Source organism: Aplidium turbinatum, chromosome 16 (assembly GCF_918807975.1).
Source record: "Aplidium turbinatum chromosome 16, kaAplTurb1.1, whole genome shotgun sequence".
NCBI classification, from domain to species: domain Eukaryota; kingdom Metazoa; phylum Chordata; class Ascidiacea; order Aplousobranchia; family Polyclinidae; genus Aplidium; species Aplidium turbinatum.
Window position 1 is genome coordinate 15,318,974 of NC_137487.1, and position 21,165 is coordinate 15,340,138.

At 36.1% G+C, this 21,165-nt stretch overlaps 1 protein-coding gene across 2 annotated transcripts; it reads left to right on the top strand.

The window, feature by feature from the left end:
- The first annotated feature begins 2,778 nt into the window (after positions 1 to 2,778).
- Positions 2,779 to 18,877, top strand: LOC145785525 (arylsulfatase B-like). Of its 2 annotated transcripts, none has more exons than XM_082597183.1 (13): positions 2,779 to 2,876; positions 6,729 to 6,893; positions 8,362 to 8,409; positions 9,585 to 9,748; positions 11,009 to 11,157; positions 12,359 to 12,423; positions 13,507 to 13,670; positions 13,755 to 13,919; positions 15,400 to 15,554; positions 16,034 to 16,165; positions 16,772 to 16,902; positions 17,437 to 17,547; positions 18,469 to 18,877. In XM_082597183.1, the coding sequence occupies exons 1-13, from the start codon at positions 2,858 to 2,860 to the stop codon at positions 18,642 to 18,644; spliced, it is 1,644 nt and encodes a 547-aa protein (XP_082453309.1). In that variant the 5' UTR covers positions 2,779 to 2,857; the 3' UTR covers positions 18,645 to 18,877. The 2 variants fall into 2 exon arrangements, with proteins under 2 accessions (XP_082453309.1, XP_082453310.1); XM_082597184.1 differs by lacking the exon at positions 2,779 to 2,876 and adding an exon at positions 3,718 to 3,835.
- The last annotated feature ends 2,288 nt before the right edge of the window (positions 18,878 to 21,165 follow it).

Below are 21,165 nucleotides of genomic sequence, written 5' to 3' on the forward strand. Positions count from 1 at the left end.
CTGACAGGCTATAATGTTTTCATAGCTTGCAATCCCGACACCCTCACGAACGCCTATTTCTAACTTACCTGGACGTATTGACTGAAACGGTTAACATACTTACTAACACTGATTTATTTCAATTTGGTGTCAGATTTTACAAAAATTAAAAATATTTTTATGCTTAAAGTAAATGAATAGCTACAAGATAAGCACCAAAGCGTTTAGACCTTTTTCTCATAGTTATTAACGGGCGTTTATTGATAGCAATAGGTTTGATAAAGTCTACCACACCGGAAGACCATATAAGTGGACTTCATAAATAAGTTGCGTTCATTTCCGAATTAAGTTGTCTTGCGTGCAAATGATAAACAATCAACCGCTGAAAAACGTGTTTGCAAATTCCAAAACAAAGGAAATTACTAAGAAAGCATTCGAAAACCTTTATAATAATTATCTTCCTTAAGCAGAGCATTTGAATTGTCTTAATCATGACTAAGGCCATGTTCCTGCGACGATCATTGTATTCGTGTTCTCGTTCCTATGCCTTTCTTTTATTAGATAAACTATTTCCAAATATTGAAAGATAAAGAAACGACTCTGATTGCATTATCTCCAACATAGTGCTTTTGACCCTAACCTAAAAATGACTCTAAGGCAGTGCCATCATATTTGGACAAGGACTATCACCAGTAGCGTTGACAGAGGGGTCCAGAGAGTACTTTTGGAACAGGGCCTGGAATAATCTTAGGACCCCGTAAACTTTCCCAGGGGTCCGGTAAACTTGAAGAAATCACCGCGTATTCTTTAAATATAGTGCGTTTTTCTTGTCTTGTTTCTTGTCTTTATTTTCTTTCTTGATTTGTGTCTTGATTTGAGGTTTGAGAATTTCATTTGTACCGGGTTTAAATTATCCACTCAAGGGCCTTGACTATCACTGACCAGTAGAGGACGTACAACAAAAAGTTATTCGGATGGCACCAGAATTTCTTCAAAGCAAAAACGTCAAGAGCAAATAAACAGTGCATTATTTGAGATTCACAAAAGCAAGTAGTTCTGTTGGGGGCCCGGCTTGTCCCTAAAATAATTTCGATAAACTTTACCTTGTTTTGGTCTTTTTTTATGTATTTAGCAACACAATAATATTTTTCATTCAAAACGTACATTTGGTATTCGACTAAATCAGTGAAATTGAAATTAGATTTTGTGGAGTCATTGTTACAAGATTTAGTTTAAAAGTAAAGTTGAGTTTTAAATTTTTTTTTTTCGGTACCACAGAGGAACGTTTATATCAAATATAGTTATTACATTCTAAAACCTCTACACTACAGCCTGTTTCACTTGAAAAGCATCAGAAGAACCTTATTCAAATAGAATTACTTTTATATGTTTTTGTTGACGAAGTTTCTATGGTCTTGTTTCGTGTTGTCCAGTTTTCAATAGAATTTTAAAAATCTGCTTTGGATGCTTCCACTTTTCCTTACAGTGTACAAGACACATCACTCGCTATAGTTACCTAACATTCTACAAACATTTGTTTAAACGATCTTTTCATATAGACCACGTAGCACATCGTTAATTGTGAGGTCCCGAAGTCTTGAGGCCCTAGACTTCAGCCTTTCCAGTCCAATGGTAAATCCGGCACTGTACGTGGTACTAAAAATTTATTATATTTTCATTTGTACTTTATTAAGGATTCAGTTCCTAAAAAGTCCTGCTGTTTCAAACCGGATATTTCAGCCTATAAAGTTTTAAGCTCCTTTGTTTCTTTCTAAAATGTTGCCGAATTTGAAATATTTGATTTGAATTTTTGATTTGATTAAATCTTTATCCTGGCACTAGGAAAGCTTCCTGCAGAGCTTAATCCTGGCAGTTTCGCATACTTGTAGAGGCTTTGAACCACTGACTCAAACCCGCAGGGGCGTTGACAGGGGGATTTAGGTGATACTTTTGGACCCGGGCCTGGAATATTTAGGGGGCCCGGATTTAAAAGATTCCCCGCGACTTCACACATTTATCAAGATCTTAATATAATCAGATCTAAAAGAATTGCCATCAGAGGTTAAAACAGCCACTTCAGCCGTCAGATGGTAAAGTATCGTGCCCCCTTCCGGGTATAGTGATTTTCCTAACCACGAATTTTTTTTTCAAAAACACACAATATTTTTCGTCACCCACTCTTTAATTTTTCATGGTTTACGGTTTAAAGATTTCGTGGTTTACGGAGAAATTCCTCATGCGTAATTACGCAGTTGGGGAAATTCGTCGATACAACAAATCTTTGAGGATATAATAATATATATATAAATGATATTCCTCTTAATTTTCTACTTTGAACGGCATGTGTCATCCTCATTTTAACAGCATATCAATAAAAGATATTCATAACATTGTCGATGAAGGGGGCCCGAAAATAAATTGGTACCGGGCCCGAGAAATCCTGTCAACGGCCCTGCAGACCCGGTCACCGAGATTGACAGAGTGAAGTTTCCGATTGTTGAAGTCTTGCTGCAGGGGAATTATTCCATTCATTAAATGCCGCTGAATGGAGAGCAGTCCCGTGCGTTGCTCAAGCGCACACCCCGAGAGTCGAATCAGATCTTGAAGCTTTTTCGTTCCAGAAGTCACGCGCTAACCAACTGAGCCATCGGGATTGATTGCGTTGGTGTTTCCATACATGTAACCGTTCTTGTTATTTTAAAATGAAATTGATTTCAGTTAGGCTTACCTAAAAGATTGTTTTTACAAAGGTTTTGCTTGTAACACGAATGGTGAAAGTGATCGTGATCTGTTTCTTTCAGATGACAACTATTTTAACTGCGCATTTTTGTTACTCAAGTAACGTTTTAGGTTGAACGGATATATCGGGTAAAATGAAATGGGTTATAAAACATCAGGTACGTATTCATCTTTGAGTTACTTCAAAACTTTGCTTGACCGTAAAAAATAAAGATATTCAATGAAATTCTTGATAGTCATCATTGCTTGTTTTGTGGGCGGAGCCTACGCAAAGTCAGGTAACCAATGAATGAAACTCAAAGTAACCATAACTTTTTGAATCACATAAAAATTGTTAGGCTAAGTATATTATGTATATAAAAAAATAGTTTTTAACCGTATCTGTAGCGACACGGGGCTGTGTGAGGACGCCCTTCTAGTAGTGAAATATTTCTTAGAAGGAAATATGCTAGAAGTGTGAAATTTCTTGAATTTTAGTTTTTGTTCTTTGCGAATTTTCTAAACCTACACCGGTAATTTTTCTACCTTCCTGTCCTTCACAATAAGCATTTCGTCTCAGGTGTCTGGACATTTTCGTGCAATACTAGATATATATATAATTTAGTGTAAGTGCAAAATAAATGTTAGTGCAATTACTTTGAAATGTAAAAACGCCCAAAAATGCCTTATATTTATGAGCAAAAGTAATTTTTTGTTTAGTTTAGCATTACTTTATGTTATAATTCAAAAATTTCAATTTTGAAGCTATTTTTAGGAAATTAGAATAAAATCCGACTTTCTGGCATCTTTTCATCTCAAACACTTTATTCCAATAAATTTAGAGCTAAAGCTTCGGTAGAGACACTGGCCTACTTTTAAATTACAACGCTTTTTGCCCAAATAAGTGGAAATCTGGATTAATCTTATGTCTTTTATCTCGTGCTCGTTTGGTTTGCTCAACGGACTTATTGTTCCACAATGAAACTAACAAGTTGAAAATATGCTACATTTAAATGGATACCCGTCATACTTTTTTGATAAAATATTAAAAGCTTTTGTGGATACGAAACCGAAAGATAAACCCGAAGAAGACGATTTTAGCAACTTTTTTGATGTACCATTCTTGGGAAAAGATTCGGTAAGATTTTCAAAAAATCTAGCTAAAATTGTCAAAAAGAAATTTGATTGTGACATTTACCCTGTATATAGAACGTTCAAAGTAGGCAGATATTTCCAGCTGAAGTCGCCTTCGCCCTTTGCTGTATGTTCTAATGTCGTTTATAAATTCAGTTGTTTGCGTGATGCAAGCCTGACATACATCGGTATGTCAACAAGACATTTATCGACTAGAGCTGGGGAACACCTCAATTTCAATTCTGTACAGAAAAGCGCAATTAAAGATCACATTTTCTCATGTACAGAATGTCAAAACAACGTTTCTATCCAGCAATTTGAGATCATGTCCAGAGGCAGGTCTGAGTATCAAACTAAGATCTTGGAAGTCTTGTACATAAAACGTCACAATTCACTTTTGAACAGACAATTGTATGCTTGCGACTCGTCTTTCTTGCTCTCTGTATTTTAAAATTAGTTTTTTTCGTACCTTGCCTTTCTACCATATCATGTGATCTGTTTAACACCTTTTGATGCAGTTGCCTTTGATTCTCGTGGAGCTTATCGTTGAGTTTGAGCTAGTCAGAAGTACTGTGCAGTTTTTGTCTTTTCCTGTATATAGATTTAGTTAACCATTGTATTTTATTCAGATGTAGTTAAGTTATTATTCCTGAAGAGGACATCTTGTGATGTCGAAAACGTTCGATACTTAATTTGTTGCGTAGTTTTGTGTTTCTGTAAATGTAATAAACTTGAAGATGTTAAACTTGATCACGTTGCTCGACTTCGTATGCCTATGGTCCAATAAATTTGTTGGGTAAAAATTTAATTTCTATACGCACAATATACATGACTATTATCTTGTAAAATATTTTGGCTCTGTGGTTTTCATAGCTCTCGTTATTAACGATTAATTAGCACGAGGCTAAGATAGCCCGTGACGTGCTTTCCGCGTACGAAAACAGCTCGTATTAAGATAGGGTTAAATGCACTTTGATTCCATTACAATATGGCGTCTGATAGTCGAAAGCGTTTACCAGTCAACTGTTCCGTTTGTAATATTATCAGCAAGAGATGTGAAAAATGATGTAAAAAGCATTACAGAGGCCTATTATAGCTTTGAAGATATTTTAATAAGTTTGCACAGAGCAAAATCCGTCATTTTTGCATTTGATCAACAAGAAAGTCTTAAAGCTTAGCCATGATCTCAAAGCTTAGCCATGATCGTTTCCAGAAGTTTTTTCTAGCTCAATTGCCATTAAAAAATAGCCCTTAAATTACTCAATTTTGGCAGATTAAAATACCAAGTAAGATTAAACCTATTGTTTTTATGAAAAGTGGCTCAAAATAAACTGAAACAAAATTAATGCACGGAAATGTTTCAACTAAATAAACAAAAGTTTGTTTTGTTAAAAGCACTTTTTTAGTTTTATAGCGTAATTGGAAACTTGCATGTTGCGTAGTGCCATGGTACGTAACTACGTAGTAGGGTGGAGTGAAAAAACCTTTTTATAAAAATTTTTATTAGCTCGGGGTTGGAAAACTTGCCAATTACTACTAAAACTAGTTGTGCAAAATTAAAATGTAATCTGACGAGAGCTTGATCTGCCACCAGCCACTTGAAAATTTACCATTGGGCCATTCCGTGTCAATTCACATAATCAAGAAATTCAACCTCTTCAATTTTTCCTAAATTTTACACACCTTTTCATTATTTTAATAGATAAACACCTGCAAAATTTGAGTGAAATTTGTTGAGAGACACGAGAGTTATAAAGCATTTAGTTTGGGGGGGTCTGCCGAGGGGCACAATTTTTTTTATTTTTGCCCATGTTTGAAGTCCTATTACTGCTTAAGTAAATTAGGTAAGAACCCAATTTTTTTACAGGTGATAGTACTGCTGACAAGTATTGAAAACACAACACCGTTCACATTGTCACTCTAAAAGGTCAAAGGTCAAAGGTCAAAGACATCCAAATGTGGCCGTTTTCAGCTCTCGGTTAACATTTTCCAAAATTTTAAAACCTTGCCAAGACCCTATTTTTGATTGGTTTTGGCTGACATTTAGTAGAAATGTTGTTTACAGGATTATCTATAAACTGAGAGAATTTCAGTACAAAATATTAAAGGGGTTGGGAGGTATTTAATGTGAAACATCGGTCGAAATGACAAAAAGCAAAAAAGAGGTCCTTTTAATATCCCGGTTACCCATGACCCCAGTAAAAATTTACACTGAATTTCATAGAAAATCCTGTAAACAACATTTCTACTAAATTTCAGCCAAAAGCAATCAAAAATAGGGTCTTAGCAAGGTTTTAAAATTTTGAAAAATTTTAACCGAGAACTGGAAACGGCCACATTTGGATGTCCATGACCTTTGACCTTTTAAAGTGACAATATGACCGATGTTGTTTTTTCAATAATTGGCAGAATTACTATCACCTGTAAAAAAATTGGGTTCTTACCTAATTTACTTAAGCAGTAATAGGACCTCAAACATGGGCAAAAATAAAAAAAATTGTGCCCCCTCGGCAGACCCCCCCAAACTAAATGATTTATAACTCTCGTGTTTCTCAATAAATTCCACTCAAATTTTGCAGGTGTTCATCATATAAGATAATGAAAAGGTGTGTAAAATTTAAGAAAAATTGAAGAGGTTGGATTTCTTGATTATGTGAATTGACACGGAATGGCCCAATGGTAAATTTTCAAGTGGCTGGTGGCAGATTAAGCTCTCGTCAGACTACATTATAATTTTGCACAACTAGTTTTAGTAGTAATTGGCAAGTTTTCCAACCCCGAGCTAATAAAAATTTTATAAAAAGTTTTTTTCACTCCACCCTACTACGTAGGTCTATCAAGGTCTAACTCTAATGCTTCCTGCTGACGCCACTGATTACATTTAAGCCATTTTATAGGTTGCCAGGCGCCGATGGTATATAAGCTGTGTGGATTTGCATGTCCTCCAACTTGTAGTCAAAGACCACGTGCATGCACACAACAGTGTGTGGCCGGTTGTTTCTGTCCGTATAATAAAGTTCTTCACAAGGGAAAATGCATTTCAAAGAATGACTGCCCCAGAGGTCAGTAAACTGTTAATTTAAGAATATCTGGTAAGATCTGGTAGCACGATTACACGCATAACCGACAACACTGTAGTCTGTAAGATATAATTGACAATGATTCTGAAAAGATGGGATTTTGACAAGTTCTTTTCTGCCGTTATATTGCTTTAACAAAACCTACAACACAGCGAAACATTTTTAAATTTCTTCTAAATCAATAAAATGTTTTTGAAGGTCAAAAGCATAACGTTTACAATAAGTTTCTCAGCAGCCGATTGTAGCTGTTAAAAGCTACGAGAAATGTTTTTAAGATCTGAAGAAGATTAAGTCTTAACAAGCATATTATGTTTTTTGTTTTTTTAACTTGAAAATTCACAATTAGAGAAAATCTCACCTCTCGTGAGTCAAAGTATTGTCGAAACAACAAGAAAACACGAAAGTCTGCACAATGCATTGATCATTAAAATAATAAAAATAAAAACTCAAATAATTGTGCATGTCTAATGTGTGTTGTTTTAGACTGGCGGTTAAAGGCTGTTTAGTTGAAAGATTTTGAGATGTTTATAACAAACGTAGATCTTTTAGTTGTTTTTGTTTTAGTTTAACTCTACACCGGTAGCGTTTTGCATTGTTATGGGATCCTAAAAAATTGTGGGGTCAAAGTCTGATATTTTTGATTTGAATTACAACCCATGGTTTAAGAAACATTTTTGTCATCGTTAAGTTACTAAAAATAGGACCCCTAAGCCAGATTCGGAGCAGGGGAACGAGATGGTACTAACACAGCCCTGAATACAATTGGAAATCACAAAAAGGGTCATTGAACAGACGGAGCAATGATATGTCCATCGGGTTTAGTAAATTTAGTGCAGTGAGCAAGACATTTCCTTCTGCATTAAGAAACATACGTATTGTAGCCTACTGAAAATAAACTTACTCTTTCTTAAATTGCTCTATTGGATAGACTTGTAGCCTATGTTTGGAGTGGCGTGGCATCTCGATTCAACTGAAAGGGTGTATCAGTGGCATTGATTACACCAATGTCCGGTCATAAACCACAACTATATGATTAGGAAGAAAAACTCTTTGAAAGCTTTTTCATAACGAGTTCTGCATAACCTATAGTTGTAGAGATTTTTAACCGCTGAATCAGTCCCGGTCAACGAGATTGGAAGAGGAAGCTTCCCTTTGTGAAACATAGTTTATAAATTATTCTATTTACTAAGTGCGCTAAATGGAGAACTGTTCTTGAAACAGAGTGCGGCAATTGTTTTTGCTGTGGTCACGCAATCTCGTCTTGGTCACATGTCGTTCCTATAACAGGAAAAACAGCTTATGTTATAAAAATGTAGCCCGCAAGGTTGTTGCATGATTGTCACACACGTTGTAGTCCATGTAGTGAGGTAAATACGCTTGAAAAATCGTATTATGACTTTTTTGGCCAGATTTTTGGTGAAAATTTTAACCGTACGTTTGTCTTGTTTAGCTCAAGAAGCCTCACCACATATTGTCTTGGTGTATGTGGATGACATGGGTAAGTCCTAGCTTTCATTACGACTGCTGCTGATTCTGCTCATAATGATTTTTATAAATTGTTGGTAAATAGGCTATGTGAGAGTAGAAAAATAAGGCAATAGTTTGCAAAATCTTTCTTGTTACCTTTTTTTAAAGAGAAGACTAACTATTACATTCTTTCACTGTTTGGGTGTTTTTTCTCCATTGCGATCACGTTGTTAAATATGTTTCATAACTTTTCAAGAAAAACATCACCTCCTGTTTTGACCATCTCTATTAGGCTACTTATGTGCTGGTCTTCTCTCGGTACTTTCCATTTTTCATCTGTTAGAGTGGTTTTTTGTCTTTACGTTTCAGAATTAGAGGAACTTGTTCGGCTTTGCATTCGCATATTGCATTCGCAATAGTTTTCGCATTCGTTTGTGCGTTTTCTTTTCGGAATTGTCATGAAAATAGATTTCTTCAATTCAGTTGATATTTCATCGGTTTCGTATATTTTGTTACAGATTGCGTGAAGGATGTCGATATCAATGGACAAGGGTTTTTAACGCTTTTTTAATTTCAGTGCTTATTTAATTTGAGCCTGATGCTTTGTTTGTTTTCGTTTTATTTACAGCAAATGCGATTTCGCTTTTTAAAAACAGTTTGGCTTGAAAGCGGCTCGGAGATTTCAAATACTTTTGTTGTTCTTTTTGGGTTTCCATACAAATCTTCAATGTATTCTTTTCATCTGATCGGAATCTAGCCTTTTTCCAAAAACATTTCACCTGATTTAGATTTTAAACATCCAAATTTGTGCGATAATTTATTTATTTTTATTATTGGCTTTATCTTATGATGTACCTCTCCAGGCATGAGGTGGTGGACTTTTCCTAGTGTAGCACATCCTTTAATAAGAAACTGTTTCTTTGAATTGTTGCAAGTCTTCTGTATTTTATTATTTGAGCGCTTATTTTCTAAGTTATCTTTGTTCTTATACTTTCTTCCTTTACATCATATCTAGAATTTCTGGTTTTATTCAATCCTTATGGTTTGAAATGTCAACCATACTGTAGGTGAATTTTGCTTTCCTTTGACTTTAGAATGTTTAATTATGTGGAAATCAAACGTTGATGTTGTGTTTGTTTTGCTGAACACAAGTGTGTTGAATAATTGTATTGTTTCTGCACAATTTTCAATCAGATCAATTTGCAGGTTTCAACGATGTTAGTTGGCATAACAAAGAGGTTATAATGCCAAACATAGCGGATCTGGCAGCAGAAGGAGTAATACTAGAACAAGCATACGCCCAAGAAGTTTGTACACCTTCACGTGCAGCATTGCTTACCGGATACTACCCAATAAGAATCGGAATGCAGGTTGGCTAACTGTTCGTTTTTGTAGTTCACCTTGCATTGATCAAAATAAGTAAGATGTGGTGGCCAAATGAGTCCTGACCATTGAAGATCATTTTCTGTTAAAGTTAGCTGAGATAATCTATAACGAATCTACTCCACCACAGCAGACTTTTTTGTATCTTCTGACCTTTGGAGTCGGTTGCATTGCCGAGTGGTGAGAGCCCTGAAACGACGTTCGAAAGGGCGCCGGTTCGACACCGCTCAAGAGCATGCGACTGTGTCTTTGGCAAGACGCTTAAAGGCATGCCTGAAGGTGGTCACAAAGATTGGCTTCCTTGCCTTCCTGTCCACTTAATCAAAATCTTCAATCACCGGGCGTAAGCCTGGATGCGACAAACGAAACAACCTTCGGAGTGTTTAAGCGGTGTAATGCAACTGAAAAGTATTTTTTCCATCTAAAGCAGATATTTCTAACTCACAGAGGCAAGCAGTCTAGTTAACAAAATGTGCGTTCCTGTCGGTGAAATAGACTTGATAGGATATTAGGTTGTTGAAACAACATATGAGTTGTTTTAGTATCTCTTTAAAAGTTTATCCATCCACAGCTAATTTGACAAACAGTTAAGGTCATTTATATATAGCCAACACATTCCAGTAAAAACTGTTGACACAATAAAAAATAATACTCTAAAATATCATCGATAGTCTGAATCTTTAAAATGTGGAATCTTGCATAACATGATGATGCAATCCATTTTTCAAAGATTCGTTACTTAAGCCGTCTGTAGTTAGGGATACATTTTGCGCTGTACAGTATATTTTCACAACAACAAAAATAAATTTAAAGCTTGGCAAATATCCTGCCCACAAACAATATAATTTATCTGGGTATCATCAATAATATCGTCAGAAAGTCCCGGGGATACTTTTTAGCCAGGCTCGGAGGAACTTTAGGGCTCCGAGATGTTTATGAAGAGCAAGGGCCAGGAAGTAAAAAGCACCATGTAATATTTCAAGTCCCATTGTGATATAATGCGATTGCCTCTGTTTTGAAAGAAAACTACTTTTTTGATAAAACTACGTCTTTTTTGGGTAATATCAGTAATTTAGAGATGTCTTGTGTGGAGGACATGAGCCTCTCATTCGTACCGGGCTCAAATTGACTTAATGACGCTGGATATCCTTGGATATGTCAAGGTTTTAACCTATTGTTAATACCATTTTTTTTTCGACGTACAGTGTACACTATCCAGTAATTTTATCCTTTTCTCTGTATGCCAGGAAGATGTTCTTTGGCCTACTCAAACAAGTGGCCTTCCTTTGGATTTGACTCTTCTTCCTGAATATCTTGAAAATGCTGGATACACTAGTTACATGGTTGGGAAATGGCATCTGGGATTTTGCAATGAAGCGTATACTCCATTAGAAAGGTGAATAACGTTTGTTTGATTGCTTGTGAGGATCTTTATCTTCCAACTGAGAAAGCCTCTTTGAGAGCTTAATTGTTTGGTATACATAATGAGGCTTTAAAGTATTGACACAGTCCCTGACACTTAGGTAATAATAATAATAATGTTATGGTTTTATTTATTGTCGCTCTACAACAGCTAAGGTCTTTTAGCGACAAGGCTCATTTTTAATTTGTATCAGGTTTACGATGTTATCACATTATTACCCGACCCATTCTAACTGCGCTAGGCAGGATAGAACACAATCGGTACCGTTTTTAAAGTCTTCGGTTTGACCCGACCTGGAATCGATCTCAGATCTACCAGCACCAGAGCCGAAGGCGAAACCACTCGGCCACTGAGCTGGGTTTGACACTTAGGTTGAAAGAGTGAAGTTTTTGATTGTCGAAGTGGACTTGTCTGTGATATAGTTAAGTAACGTTAGTTTTGCGTTATGGTTATTACCTTAGTGCAAGTGCATTGCACCGAGTCACGTGCGCTTGATTACGTCGTGCCGCCCTGTGGCTGTGAGTAGTTCGTAATTATTGCGGCAGGACTTGGTAACCAGACAGTGATTTGTCACTTGTATACATAGCTCCACTCGTGTTAAGACCTCTTTTCACTTCCTTTACGTTTGTGGGTTTCTGTAGCTATTCTACAGTAGCCTACCTACAACCGTAAGAGTCTGTGAATTAGTTCACCCACTATAGGCAGTTAGGCACCATTGCAGGAAAAGATGTTTTTGAAATGCGTTGCTCAAATACATATCTCTAGAGCTCAAGCAGCGCAAGTTGATCTTGTGGCTTATTCGTGTACAAATTTGGCGCTTAGCCAACTGAGCTATTGGAGCGGAAATCACATGTAAACAACATTATGCGATATGCATGGAATACTAAAACGCACAAAACCTTTGCCAAAATGCAATACTGGGTTGCTGTAAGTTATAAAAATGAAAAATAAAATAAACAGGTATAGACTCAAATATGTTCGGCAGCATTTATCACAAAAAGTGTGATGCAATAAATCAGTTTTTTCTTTTTTGCAAAAAAACAAAACAAACACTTTAATATTGTCAGTGGCAACTTGCGTTCAAAGGGGAAAAGTTTCTTTTCAAACTGTCCACAGGTAGGTATATACGATCATTTGCGGTTTTTGCTAATAACTTGGACTATTTTGTTTTTAGGGGATTTTCTTCTCATTATGGATGTTACAATGGACTAATTTCTTACTACTCTCACCTGACAGGACGTAATAACATGAGTATTCTATATCATTGCTTAAAGTTTCTAGATTATAGGCCTGCAGTATTTTAATCACTGTCATGACTTCAGTATTTTTTCTTAATTTAATTCTGTCTATTGAGAGTGACAAAAGTGGCAAAAAGAAATCTATAGTTTCAACTTTATCTTCTTTGTTTTCGGAAAACTTAGGCTAATGTCATTTTGGTCAGAACCCTGACTTTGAAATTCATTCGAAAGGGTTGTTGAAGAAGTTTTTAGGATAAATTTGTGACATATGGTAATCTTAGGACCACAAACGCAAAATTGAACTAAAAAAACCGTAGTTAAACCACAGAATTCTAGCTCACAACTCAAACTTTAAAAAATTAATCAAGTTTAAATTTAAGAATTTAGAAACCGTGGAACAAAAAAAACAACATACTTTTAAGTTACTACAGTTGAAATATTACCAGTATCATGACGTCAGTGCAATTAATACGGAGTGTCAATGGTAAAAACGCCTAGGTGCGTTAAGAAAAGTTTTGTCTGAAGTTTGTCAAGTTATAAGCAGAAATGCAATTTTTAAGGTAGGTCTAATGGTGGCCCAAATCTTGTTCATTACTAAACTAGCCCAAAAATTGAGGTTACACAAAATTCGTATAAAACGATTTGTATTCAACTCATCTTGCAATGCTATTTGTAAACTAACTCAATTTAAAAAGAAACTAAACATTCAAGAAATATTTGACTAAGCTTTTATAACTAAGAAAAAATAAGAAAATGAAAACTTCAACTAAGGGGTATACAGTAAAGTATCCTTGATTCAGTTTTTTTTTAAGTCGTAACTTCTGTATAAAAATTAAATTTTGTAAAAAGTTTTTGATGAGTTTCATGGAGATACTACACTTGCTTTAAATTAAATTTAAAGTAATTTTGAATCACCAAATTTGGGAACAACATCTGAAATATAGTTGAACATACCTTAGTTCGAGAAATCACCCTCAAATGCAAGCATAGCGGAAGTCTTTAAGAGATATGCCCATTTCTATTGTTTGAGAAATAATTAAGTACCTTTTACCCTATTTATCCATTACATTCTTTGTATTCAAAGCGGGTTTAGATTATCGCAATGACACTGCTGTGAACAACGCTTCGTTTGGAGCTTACAGTACAACTGACTTCACTAATGCTGCCATCAACAAAATAGAAAATCACGACTCAAACGATCCCATGTTTTTGTACATGGCTTACAATGCTCCTCATACGCCATTAGAGGTAAACCTATGTATGAGTTTTAATTGAAAGTATCGTTTTCACTTTTGATTGAACTAGATATCAACATCATGTTTGATATTATAGGTCGATTCTTCTTATACTGACCTGTACTCACCCCAACTTGAAGACAAGGATCGCAAAACTTACCTTGGGATGATCACTGCTCTTGATGATCAAGTCGTGCGTCTCGTCGATGCTTTGAAAGACAATGGTTTTTGGGACAACACGGTTTTCGTTTTTTATTCAGATGTAAGTTGAGCTATTAGTAAGACTGTTTGATTTTAGTTTGAACTGTTAAATAGAATTCTGGCAGTGTCAATTTAACATTTTTTTAAGTTCAATTTATATATTTTAACCATTGCAGTTCGTTTACGATTTTTAGGTTTTACGCTGTGAAACAAGTTTTTGTTGAGTTTACTTTCAGTTCAATAATAATTAGAAAATGAAACGTTTGTAGCAAAGTTTATTTTGAGTTAGCCTATAGACTACGGTACTTAGAACTCTGAAAATGTCGATTTCGACATTAGCCTTTCCGATGCATGTCCGATTTCTAGTGGCTTGCTATGACTTTAACACTTGTTCAACCAACCTCTGCGCTAATCGTCGTGTTTCCATCTATTCATGTATTGCATCTATCTCTACCTACGTCTCTTGTTCACCATGTTTCGAGGGTTGGCCAACGAATTCTATTTTGTCTGATGGCATTTTTGCCACCCTGGTCCTGTCGGTGTAGTCCGAAACAAGATCCTGCAATTGCAGATTTTCGTGATTGTGTCGAGTCATCGCTTTTTAGGACGTCCTCGAGGGTTATTCCCATAGACGTAGCCTACAAAGGATTTTTTTCGATCACGCAATTTGTTCCATGCGTTGCACGTGTCTCACTGTGCGGACTCACTGTGCGTGTCTCACTGTGCAGCCTTCTCCATCCCATGATATCCTCAAGATGATGAATGTCAAGCCTGGATCTCAACTTTTCCATCTTCACTCGGTCAGAAAGGCGCTTGGAACAGATCCACCGTAGCATCACATTGCCATTGCGACAGCCGATTTTGCTCTTCGACAGTGATGGACCAGGTTTTACTTGCATACAACAAAGCACTTCTTACACTCATATTATACACGTGACTGCTGCTACCGAACGGAATATCCCTGTCTGTAAGGATAGAGATGAGCTCACAGAAACTCTTGCAAGCCAATTGCACCTTCACTGAGATGACATCAATACAGTCTCTTGATAGTCTGATCATGTCACCAAGATAGCAAAATACAGAAACGACGTCAAATTCTGCAGTTTTCTTTAATGAGGCCTGTTGTTCTGAAGCGCCCCGGTTTTCAGTCCCAAAATATGGCATTGCAAGGCAAGAAATAGACCTATGCAAGAAACAGACAAACCAGATAGCCTAATGTCAAAATTAACATTTTCGGAGTTTTGGGTATATTTTTTTCTTTAGAGTTCAATACCAGAGTATAGCTTAATCAAACTTTTGTAGAAATTGTGTCGTTTTTCTAGTTAATAAACCTAGCCACGTGTCATCTAGAAACTCGGTGATCTGCGATTCAAAGTTTTTTACATAACTTTTACTCTACTTCAAAATATTTTTCTTTATTTGCCTTTAGTCTATTTGGTAACTTTCACCGGGACATTTCCATAAATTCATTTTTTGTGTTGAAAATTGTCGTTCGTCTTAAATCATGTTTTCTTGAAAGATGTGTCAAAATGTTTCCGTAGAATGGAGGTGAACCGCAACTAGACCAAGGGGTTGGAGGAAAAGGAAATAATTACCCATTGCGTGGAAGTAAACACACTTTATGGGAAGGAGGCAACAGAGTTCCAGCATTTATAAGAAGTAATCTGTTATCTGAAACAGGATACGTCCACAACGGGTAAGTAATTTCATTTAACCTAACTCTTACCTTATAAGCAATCTACAGTTGAAAAGGTGACTTGGCTAAAATGTAAAGCTCCTCGAAACAAACTTTTATTTGAAGATACAACACATCTTTGTTGACATGTGCAATATTGCGTGCATATTTCTCCATCACTATGTAATCAGCGGTTGTTTAAAATACTTGTCTCTATGGCCGTAAGGGGTTAGGGGCCTAAAACTGACAATAGCTTAGGGCCTTTTTTCCTCTAAATCCGGCCCTGGCTATAATGCGTCTCAATTTGTGTCATCGTAGCCTAATCATTTTTTGCAATACGTTATGTTTGTATTTAGGCTCATAGACCTACTGTATAGTTTTTTTTGTGGTAATTGATAAATCCTATTATTAGGTTATCCTACAAAGTCGCATAACTAGGCTCTAGAAATATCCAGATTGTTCTGGTAAGCATAGCCTACTTACTGAAAGTACTATTGCAGGTTGGTACATGTAACAGACTTGTTTGCCACTTTTATTTACCTTGCCAACAACAAAAACCCAAGCTATATACCCGAAGGCATTGATGGCATGAACATATGGAAAGCTCTATCTGAAAACACAGAATCTCCCAGGTAAAATGTGCTGCTTGATCTCTACCTCAATGCTTGCTTCATAAATCTCAGACTACATAGATACCCGGATGTTTCCCAAAAAGTCCCGAATAAATACGTGGGATAATTCAACGAAATAGGTTAGCTATGCTAGCCTAACTGCAATGAGTTTGAGATAAAATACGCGTTTTGTTCGGTTTTTCGCAAAGCGAACAATTTCAGTACAATTTCAGTACAATTTCCTACATGTTATTTTTGAATGTTAAATGCGATGCAGAAACAAGACATGGCTATAGTTGACTTAATGTAAGCAAAAATTTTTCTGAAATTTTGCTTACTTTTTTTTTAAACGGGCTACCAGGGGTTAGTTGTGACTGAATTATATTCGAAACTTTTTGGTATCGCAATTTACATGATACATTCCACAACTGTCATAATTGTAGTAAAAATGCAGCATAAAAGGCTGCTAGGCTCCTTGTAAATCACATAGGTTAGTTGCACATAATTTTCAAAAGAATTAACCTGTAAGCTACTTCTATCTGCAATGTGTTTAGGCTAAGCCTACTGGTCACATTCCTCAACAGCAAGAAAAGTCTTACGATAGTTTAAACATTGGTTTTTGTCTAGGAAGGAAATGGTGTATAACGTCATAACAACATCTCATTCCTCTCAGCCAGTAGACGATGTTGTTCCTCGAGCTGCAATTCGATCAGGAAAGTACAAATTCATAGAAGGAAACCCTGGCGGCTCTGGAACCCGTTAGTAGCCAACCTTAAAGTGATGACTTATGCACTTTACAGTTTACCTTCATTTCGTCCACTTTGTTAAAAGTGGTGTATAAACTATGAAACGGTTTTCTGTGTGCAATTTGTTCTATTTCCGTTTATTGCGGAATGAGTTTTTCGCAACTTGCCTCACTGCGCGTATTTAATTTGGCGACTTTAACCTTTTTCGTCATGTCATAACTTTCTGGACTCGAGTGTCAGGAGTTCCAAGTCGCAACGCAATAAGTTTTTTTTTATTTTGTTTCGTAGTTTTTGCTTCGTTTTATCGTTTTGACTATTCCGGAGAAGTCAAGATTGAACTATTGTTTTCTGATGTAGTTGTAATGCTAATGTATTATTTTTGTCTGACTGCAATTTTCATTGTAAACAATGTTCCTTAGTATCTTCATAGAGCTGTCCAGATAAAGGCAAAGAGCATAAAGTGAAATAAATGCTGGAAAGGCTGCGAAAGTGAAAACGACTTTAGTCGTAAAGCGCACTAAATTGGATATTGATGTATTTGCGCAGTTGATGATTGGACAATGCCTCCAGAGAATCAAACTGATGTTATTGGAAACCCAAGCAATTATGGGCCTTATATTAGCAACAAGATAGAGTATTATGTCTTTGATCTAAACGGTAGGTCTTTCCATAGCAGGTCATGCAGTAAGTTATTAATTTTATTATTTTTCATTTTAATGCACATGTACAAAAAAATTGTTATATGCTATATGCAGTGCTGTATTCGAGGGTATATGGAGGTATACGCAGTATACTCTCTGCTTTTTGAGCAACTATAGTATACCCTCTGGTTTTCCAACGAGAGTGCTTATGCTATCCTTACTGATTCTTGACAACTGCTAACTAACTACTTAACCATTTGAGAACCAATGGTACACGGGTGTATCATGAACTTAATTCCATACCGAGGTACAACAACAATTTTGTACCTCTCGTCCAATTTTGATGTTGACAATTCATATTATGGTAGAATAAAGATTAGTATTTTGCAAGTTATGTATTATTTATCATTTTGGCAAATCTGACAGTATACTCTGTGCTTTTTTTACGAATACAGCACTGACTATATGGCATGTCTATTGAAAATTGATGAAAAAGGATAACATAGCAGTGTAGGACAAATGTGCCCCAAAGCAAAATAGTTTTATTTGTATGGTAACTTTGCTCGCTGACAATATAATCTATTTGTTATTCAAATTTTTACAAATATCTATTCTGTTAACGGTAACAAGTGTTTCAAAGATTGCTCTGCTGGGGCTTAAACTTAACTTGTACTTTTATATAATTTCACTTCCTTGGACTTTTTATCTCCTAAGATTGGATCTTTATTCAAGGAAGGGGTAGGCCTACACAAAGTACACATAGCCTATTTTCAAACAAACCCTCTCACAGATTTAATGTAAATTCCGTGCATATAAGGTAAAAATGCAGTTGAAAACTTTAGGCAAAGACTTGTGTTCTTATGTTTAAATACGGTCCTTGGTCTAATAAGTAAGCCTACCTTTAGATAACTTCATTGATAGCTCAAACTCTTTTCAGCTGATCCGTACGAAACAAACAATCTGGCGTCAACGATCAATCCAATAATATTTAATTATCTGAAAAAAGTTCTCAGAGATGCTAAAGAGAATACAGTTGATGCCATCAGTTCCGAAACAACCTCTGCAGGCGATCCAGCTAATTTTGGAGGAGTATGGAGCCCTGGATTTTGCTAGAGTGTTTAAAATGTATGGTGATAGTTGTAATGTAATGCATATAAACAATAAGCTGATGCATGTAAGGTGAAATTTATAAACTACTTTTCTTTCATAGAAGACTTTTTTTTTGGTAAGTTGGGTTTTTAGACTGTTACGAATTAAATCCATAATTTTTTTTTGAGATGTGGCATGTACGCAAATTGTGTTGAAATAATTGGTGTGCAAAAAGTAAATTTTAATAAAAGCAACATTGTGACAAATAGAGTGTCTTGTATTGTAGTTTGCTTTTGATTAGCTGTAGCCGTGGACGTCGTTATAATAGCCTATATTAAGTTAAAAACTGTTTGGTCAATACAATATTTTAACTTGTTTCAATATACTGTAGTATCCCTGAAAGGTTTAATCGGACTACCAAACTTACTTCAAACAGATAAGTTGTGCAGCTAAGTAAGCTACAGGTCTAAAGACGCAAGTGGAATGATATCAGAATCAGCCTCAGGTAGTTCGCTGGAACTTTAATGCATTATTGGTACATTTTTAAATTATGCATTTTATTGCACGTCGTTATCAAAATTTTCAGAAAAAAAATTAAGCCTCTTGCCGATAAATAGACTGGCCTATCCTTTATGACAGAGTCTATGTAGCGAAGCTAAAGAAGTTTAATGAACGTTCCGCAAGTATCTAGCGCAGGGTGGTCCAAACCTTGGCACGCGGGCCGCATGCGGCCCTCGTGAAGCTTTTGTGCGGCTCGCGAACACTTTGTGCATGCCGGAATTATCAGTGCTAAATCCAAGGTTTAAAAATACACCTACGTTTTATAAATACATTCGTCACAACCCTAAATAAGTCGCGCATAATCGGGTCAATAGGTAACTATGAAGGAACAATGTCGGTTTGTGATGACACAAACGTGCGTTGATATTTTGCTTTTGTTGCTAGCACTTTCTCCTTTATGAAGCGATTAAAAAGCGATACACGGAACAGAATGGCTGATGAAACCCTGGATGCCTGCTTACGTCTGTCGACCACTGAATTTAAACCAGAGATCGACACTATACGCAAAAGCAAAAAACAATAAATTGTTTTGGTTTGCTAATTTGTTGACGTGTTATGTATCGTATCTTTTTTACTAGCTGAAAATCACTTTTTGAGTGGCAAGCAGAGAATAAAAAGTGAGTTAGGCGTGCAGCAAAACATTAGGTCGATCAGAACAGCAAACTCAGTCCTTTCATTGCAACTGTATTTTGTCAGCGACATTTGTTAATGTTCATAGCCTGCGAACAGTAAGAATATAGCTAAAACAGATCGAAATCTATAGAAAAGAACTTCAAAATCGCAATCTAGTTAAGTTTTTATTTCACAACGTTTCTACTTTCAGCAACGCGTTATCATGTCTCACTATGCGGCTCGTGAAGTTTTTTTGAAACCCTAATGTGGCCCTTCATGTTCGCAGTCTTGGACCACCCTGATTTAGCAATTCCAGTACAGTAGTCTGCTTATTATACTTCCGCTTATTAAGCCACCGGTTAATAGACTCACCCGCTTACTAATCCCAATTTGTTCGGCCCGGAATTACTCTCATTTTTTCCTGTAATAAAAAAAAACCTCTTTATACCGTAAGCCCAAAACCTCGCAGCTGTGACCACTGTATTTGTTGATGCTTCAGCCCAACCGGAAGTGAACCGCCGTGGAAGCGGTTGGTAGATAAACCAGAAATATTTGTTTTCTCTTTTAAAAGATGAGCTATGCTTGCCGTTATTACTTCAAACAGATAAGTTATGCAGCTAAGTACAGGTCTAATGACGCAAGTGGAATGATATCAGGATCAGCCTCTTAATATGGTGGCTCATCTTGCAAAAGAGCAATCTTAGGTTAGCTTATGCAGTTTTTTTTTTTTTTTTTAATGCGTCAAAACATCCAGAAGCGCTGACAACTGACATCCACACAGAATTCATACTCCACTAAGTAAACTATGAGTTAGAAAGGAATATCTACAAAAGTTAAATCGACATAGATTTGACAATCGAATTTCAGCAACATTGAATTATACATTACCAATTGTCACTACTGGCCATATAAAAAAGCCATAGCTAGCACAATTAAAACAGTAAAACATACTGGGCCGTACACTGTAGGCTAGAGTGTAGAAGTCAGATGAAGTAGCTTTATTTCGGTGGTTTCATGACCTTTAATTGTGCCTCTAGTTTCTACGAGATGTGTAGGCCCTACAAGCGGAATGAAAATATTACACATTGATTATTATTATTATTATTATTATATTAACATTATTATTACATAGTGTTGCAGCATGCTATTTACTTGCACAAAACCCATAAAGTCTGTGATCATAAGAGAACTCATAGAGAGTAACGGTCAGAGATGGGCGTGGTCTTGAAGATCACTTTTTTTTGGTGATCTTGATCTTGATCTAAGATCACTTTTTTTTGTGTGATCTTGATCTTGAAGAACAATAAGATCAAGATCACTTTAAAATTGAAGTTTACTTACTAGATCAGGGGTGGGGAACCTGCGGCCCGCG

Bases quoted from the DNA above. Each gene is read 5' to 3' on its own strand.
- LOC145785525 (XM_082597183.1), top strand. The intron at 6,894-8,361 runs GTCAGTAAACTG...TGTCTTGTTTAG, and splicing joins AAAGAATGACTGCCCCAGAG to CTCAAGAAGCCTCACCACAT. The intron at 13,671-13,754 runs GTAAACCTATGT...TTGATATTATAG, and splicing joins CTCCTCATACGCCATTAGAG to GTCGATTCTTCTTATACTGA.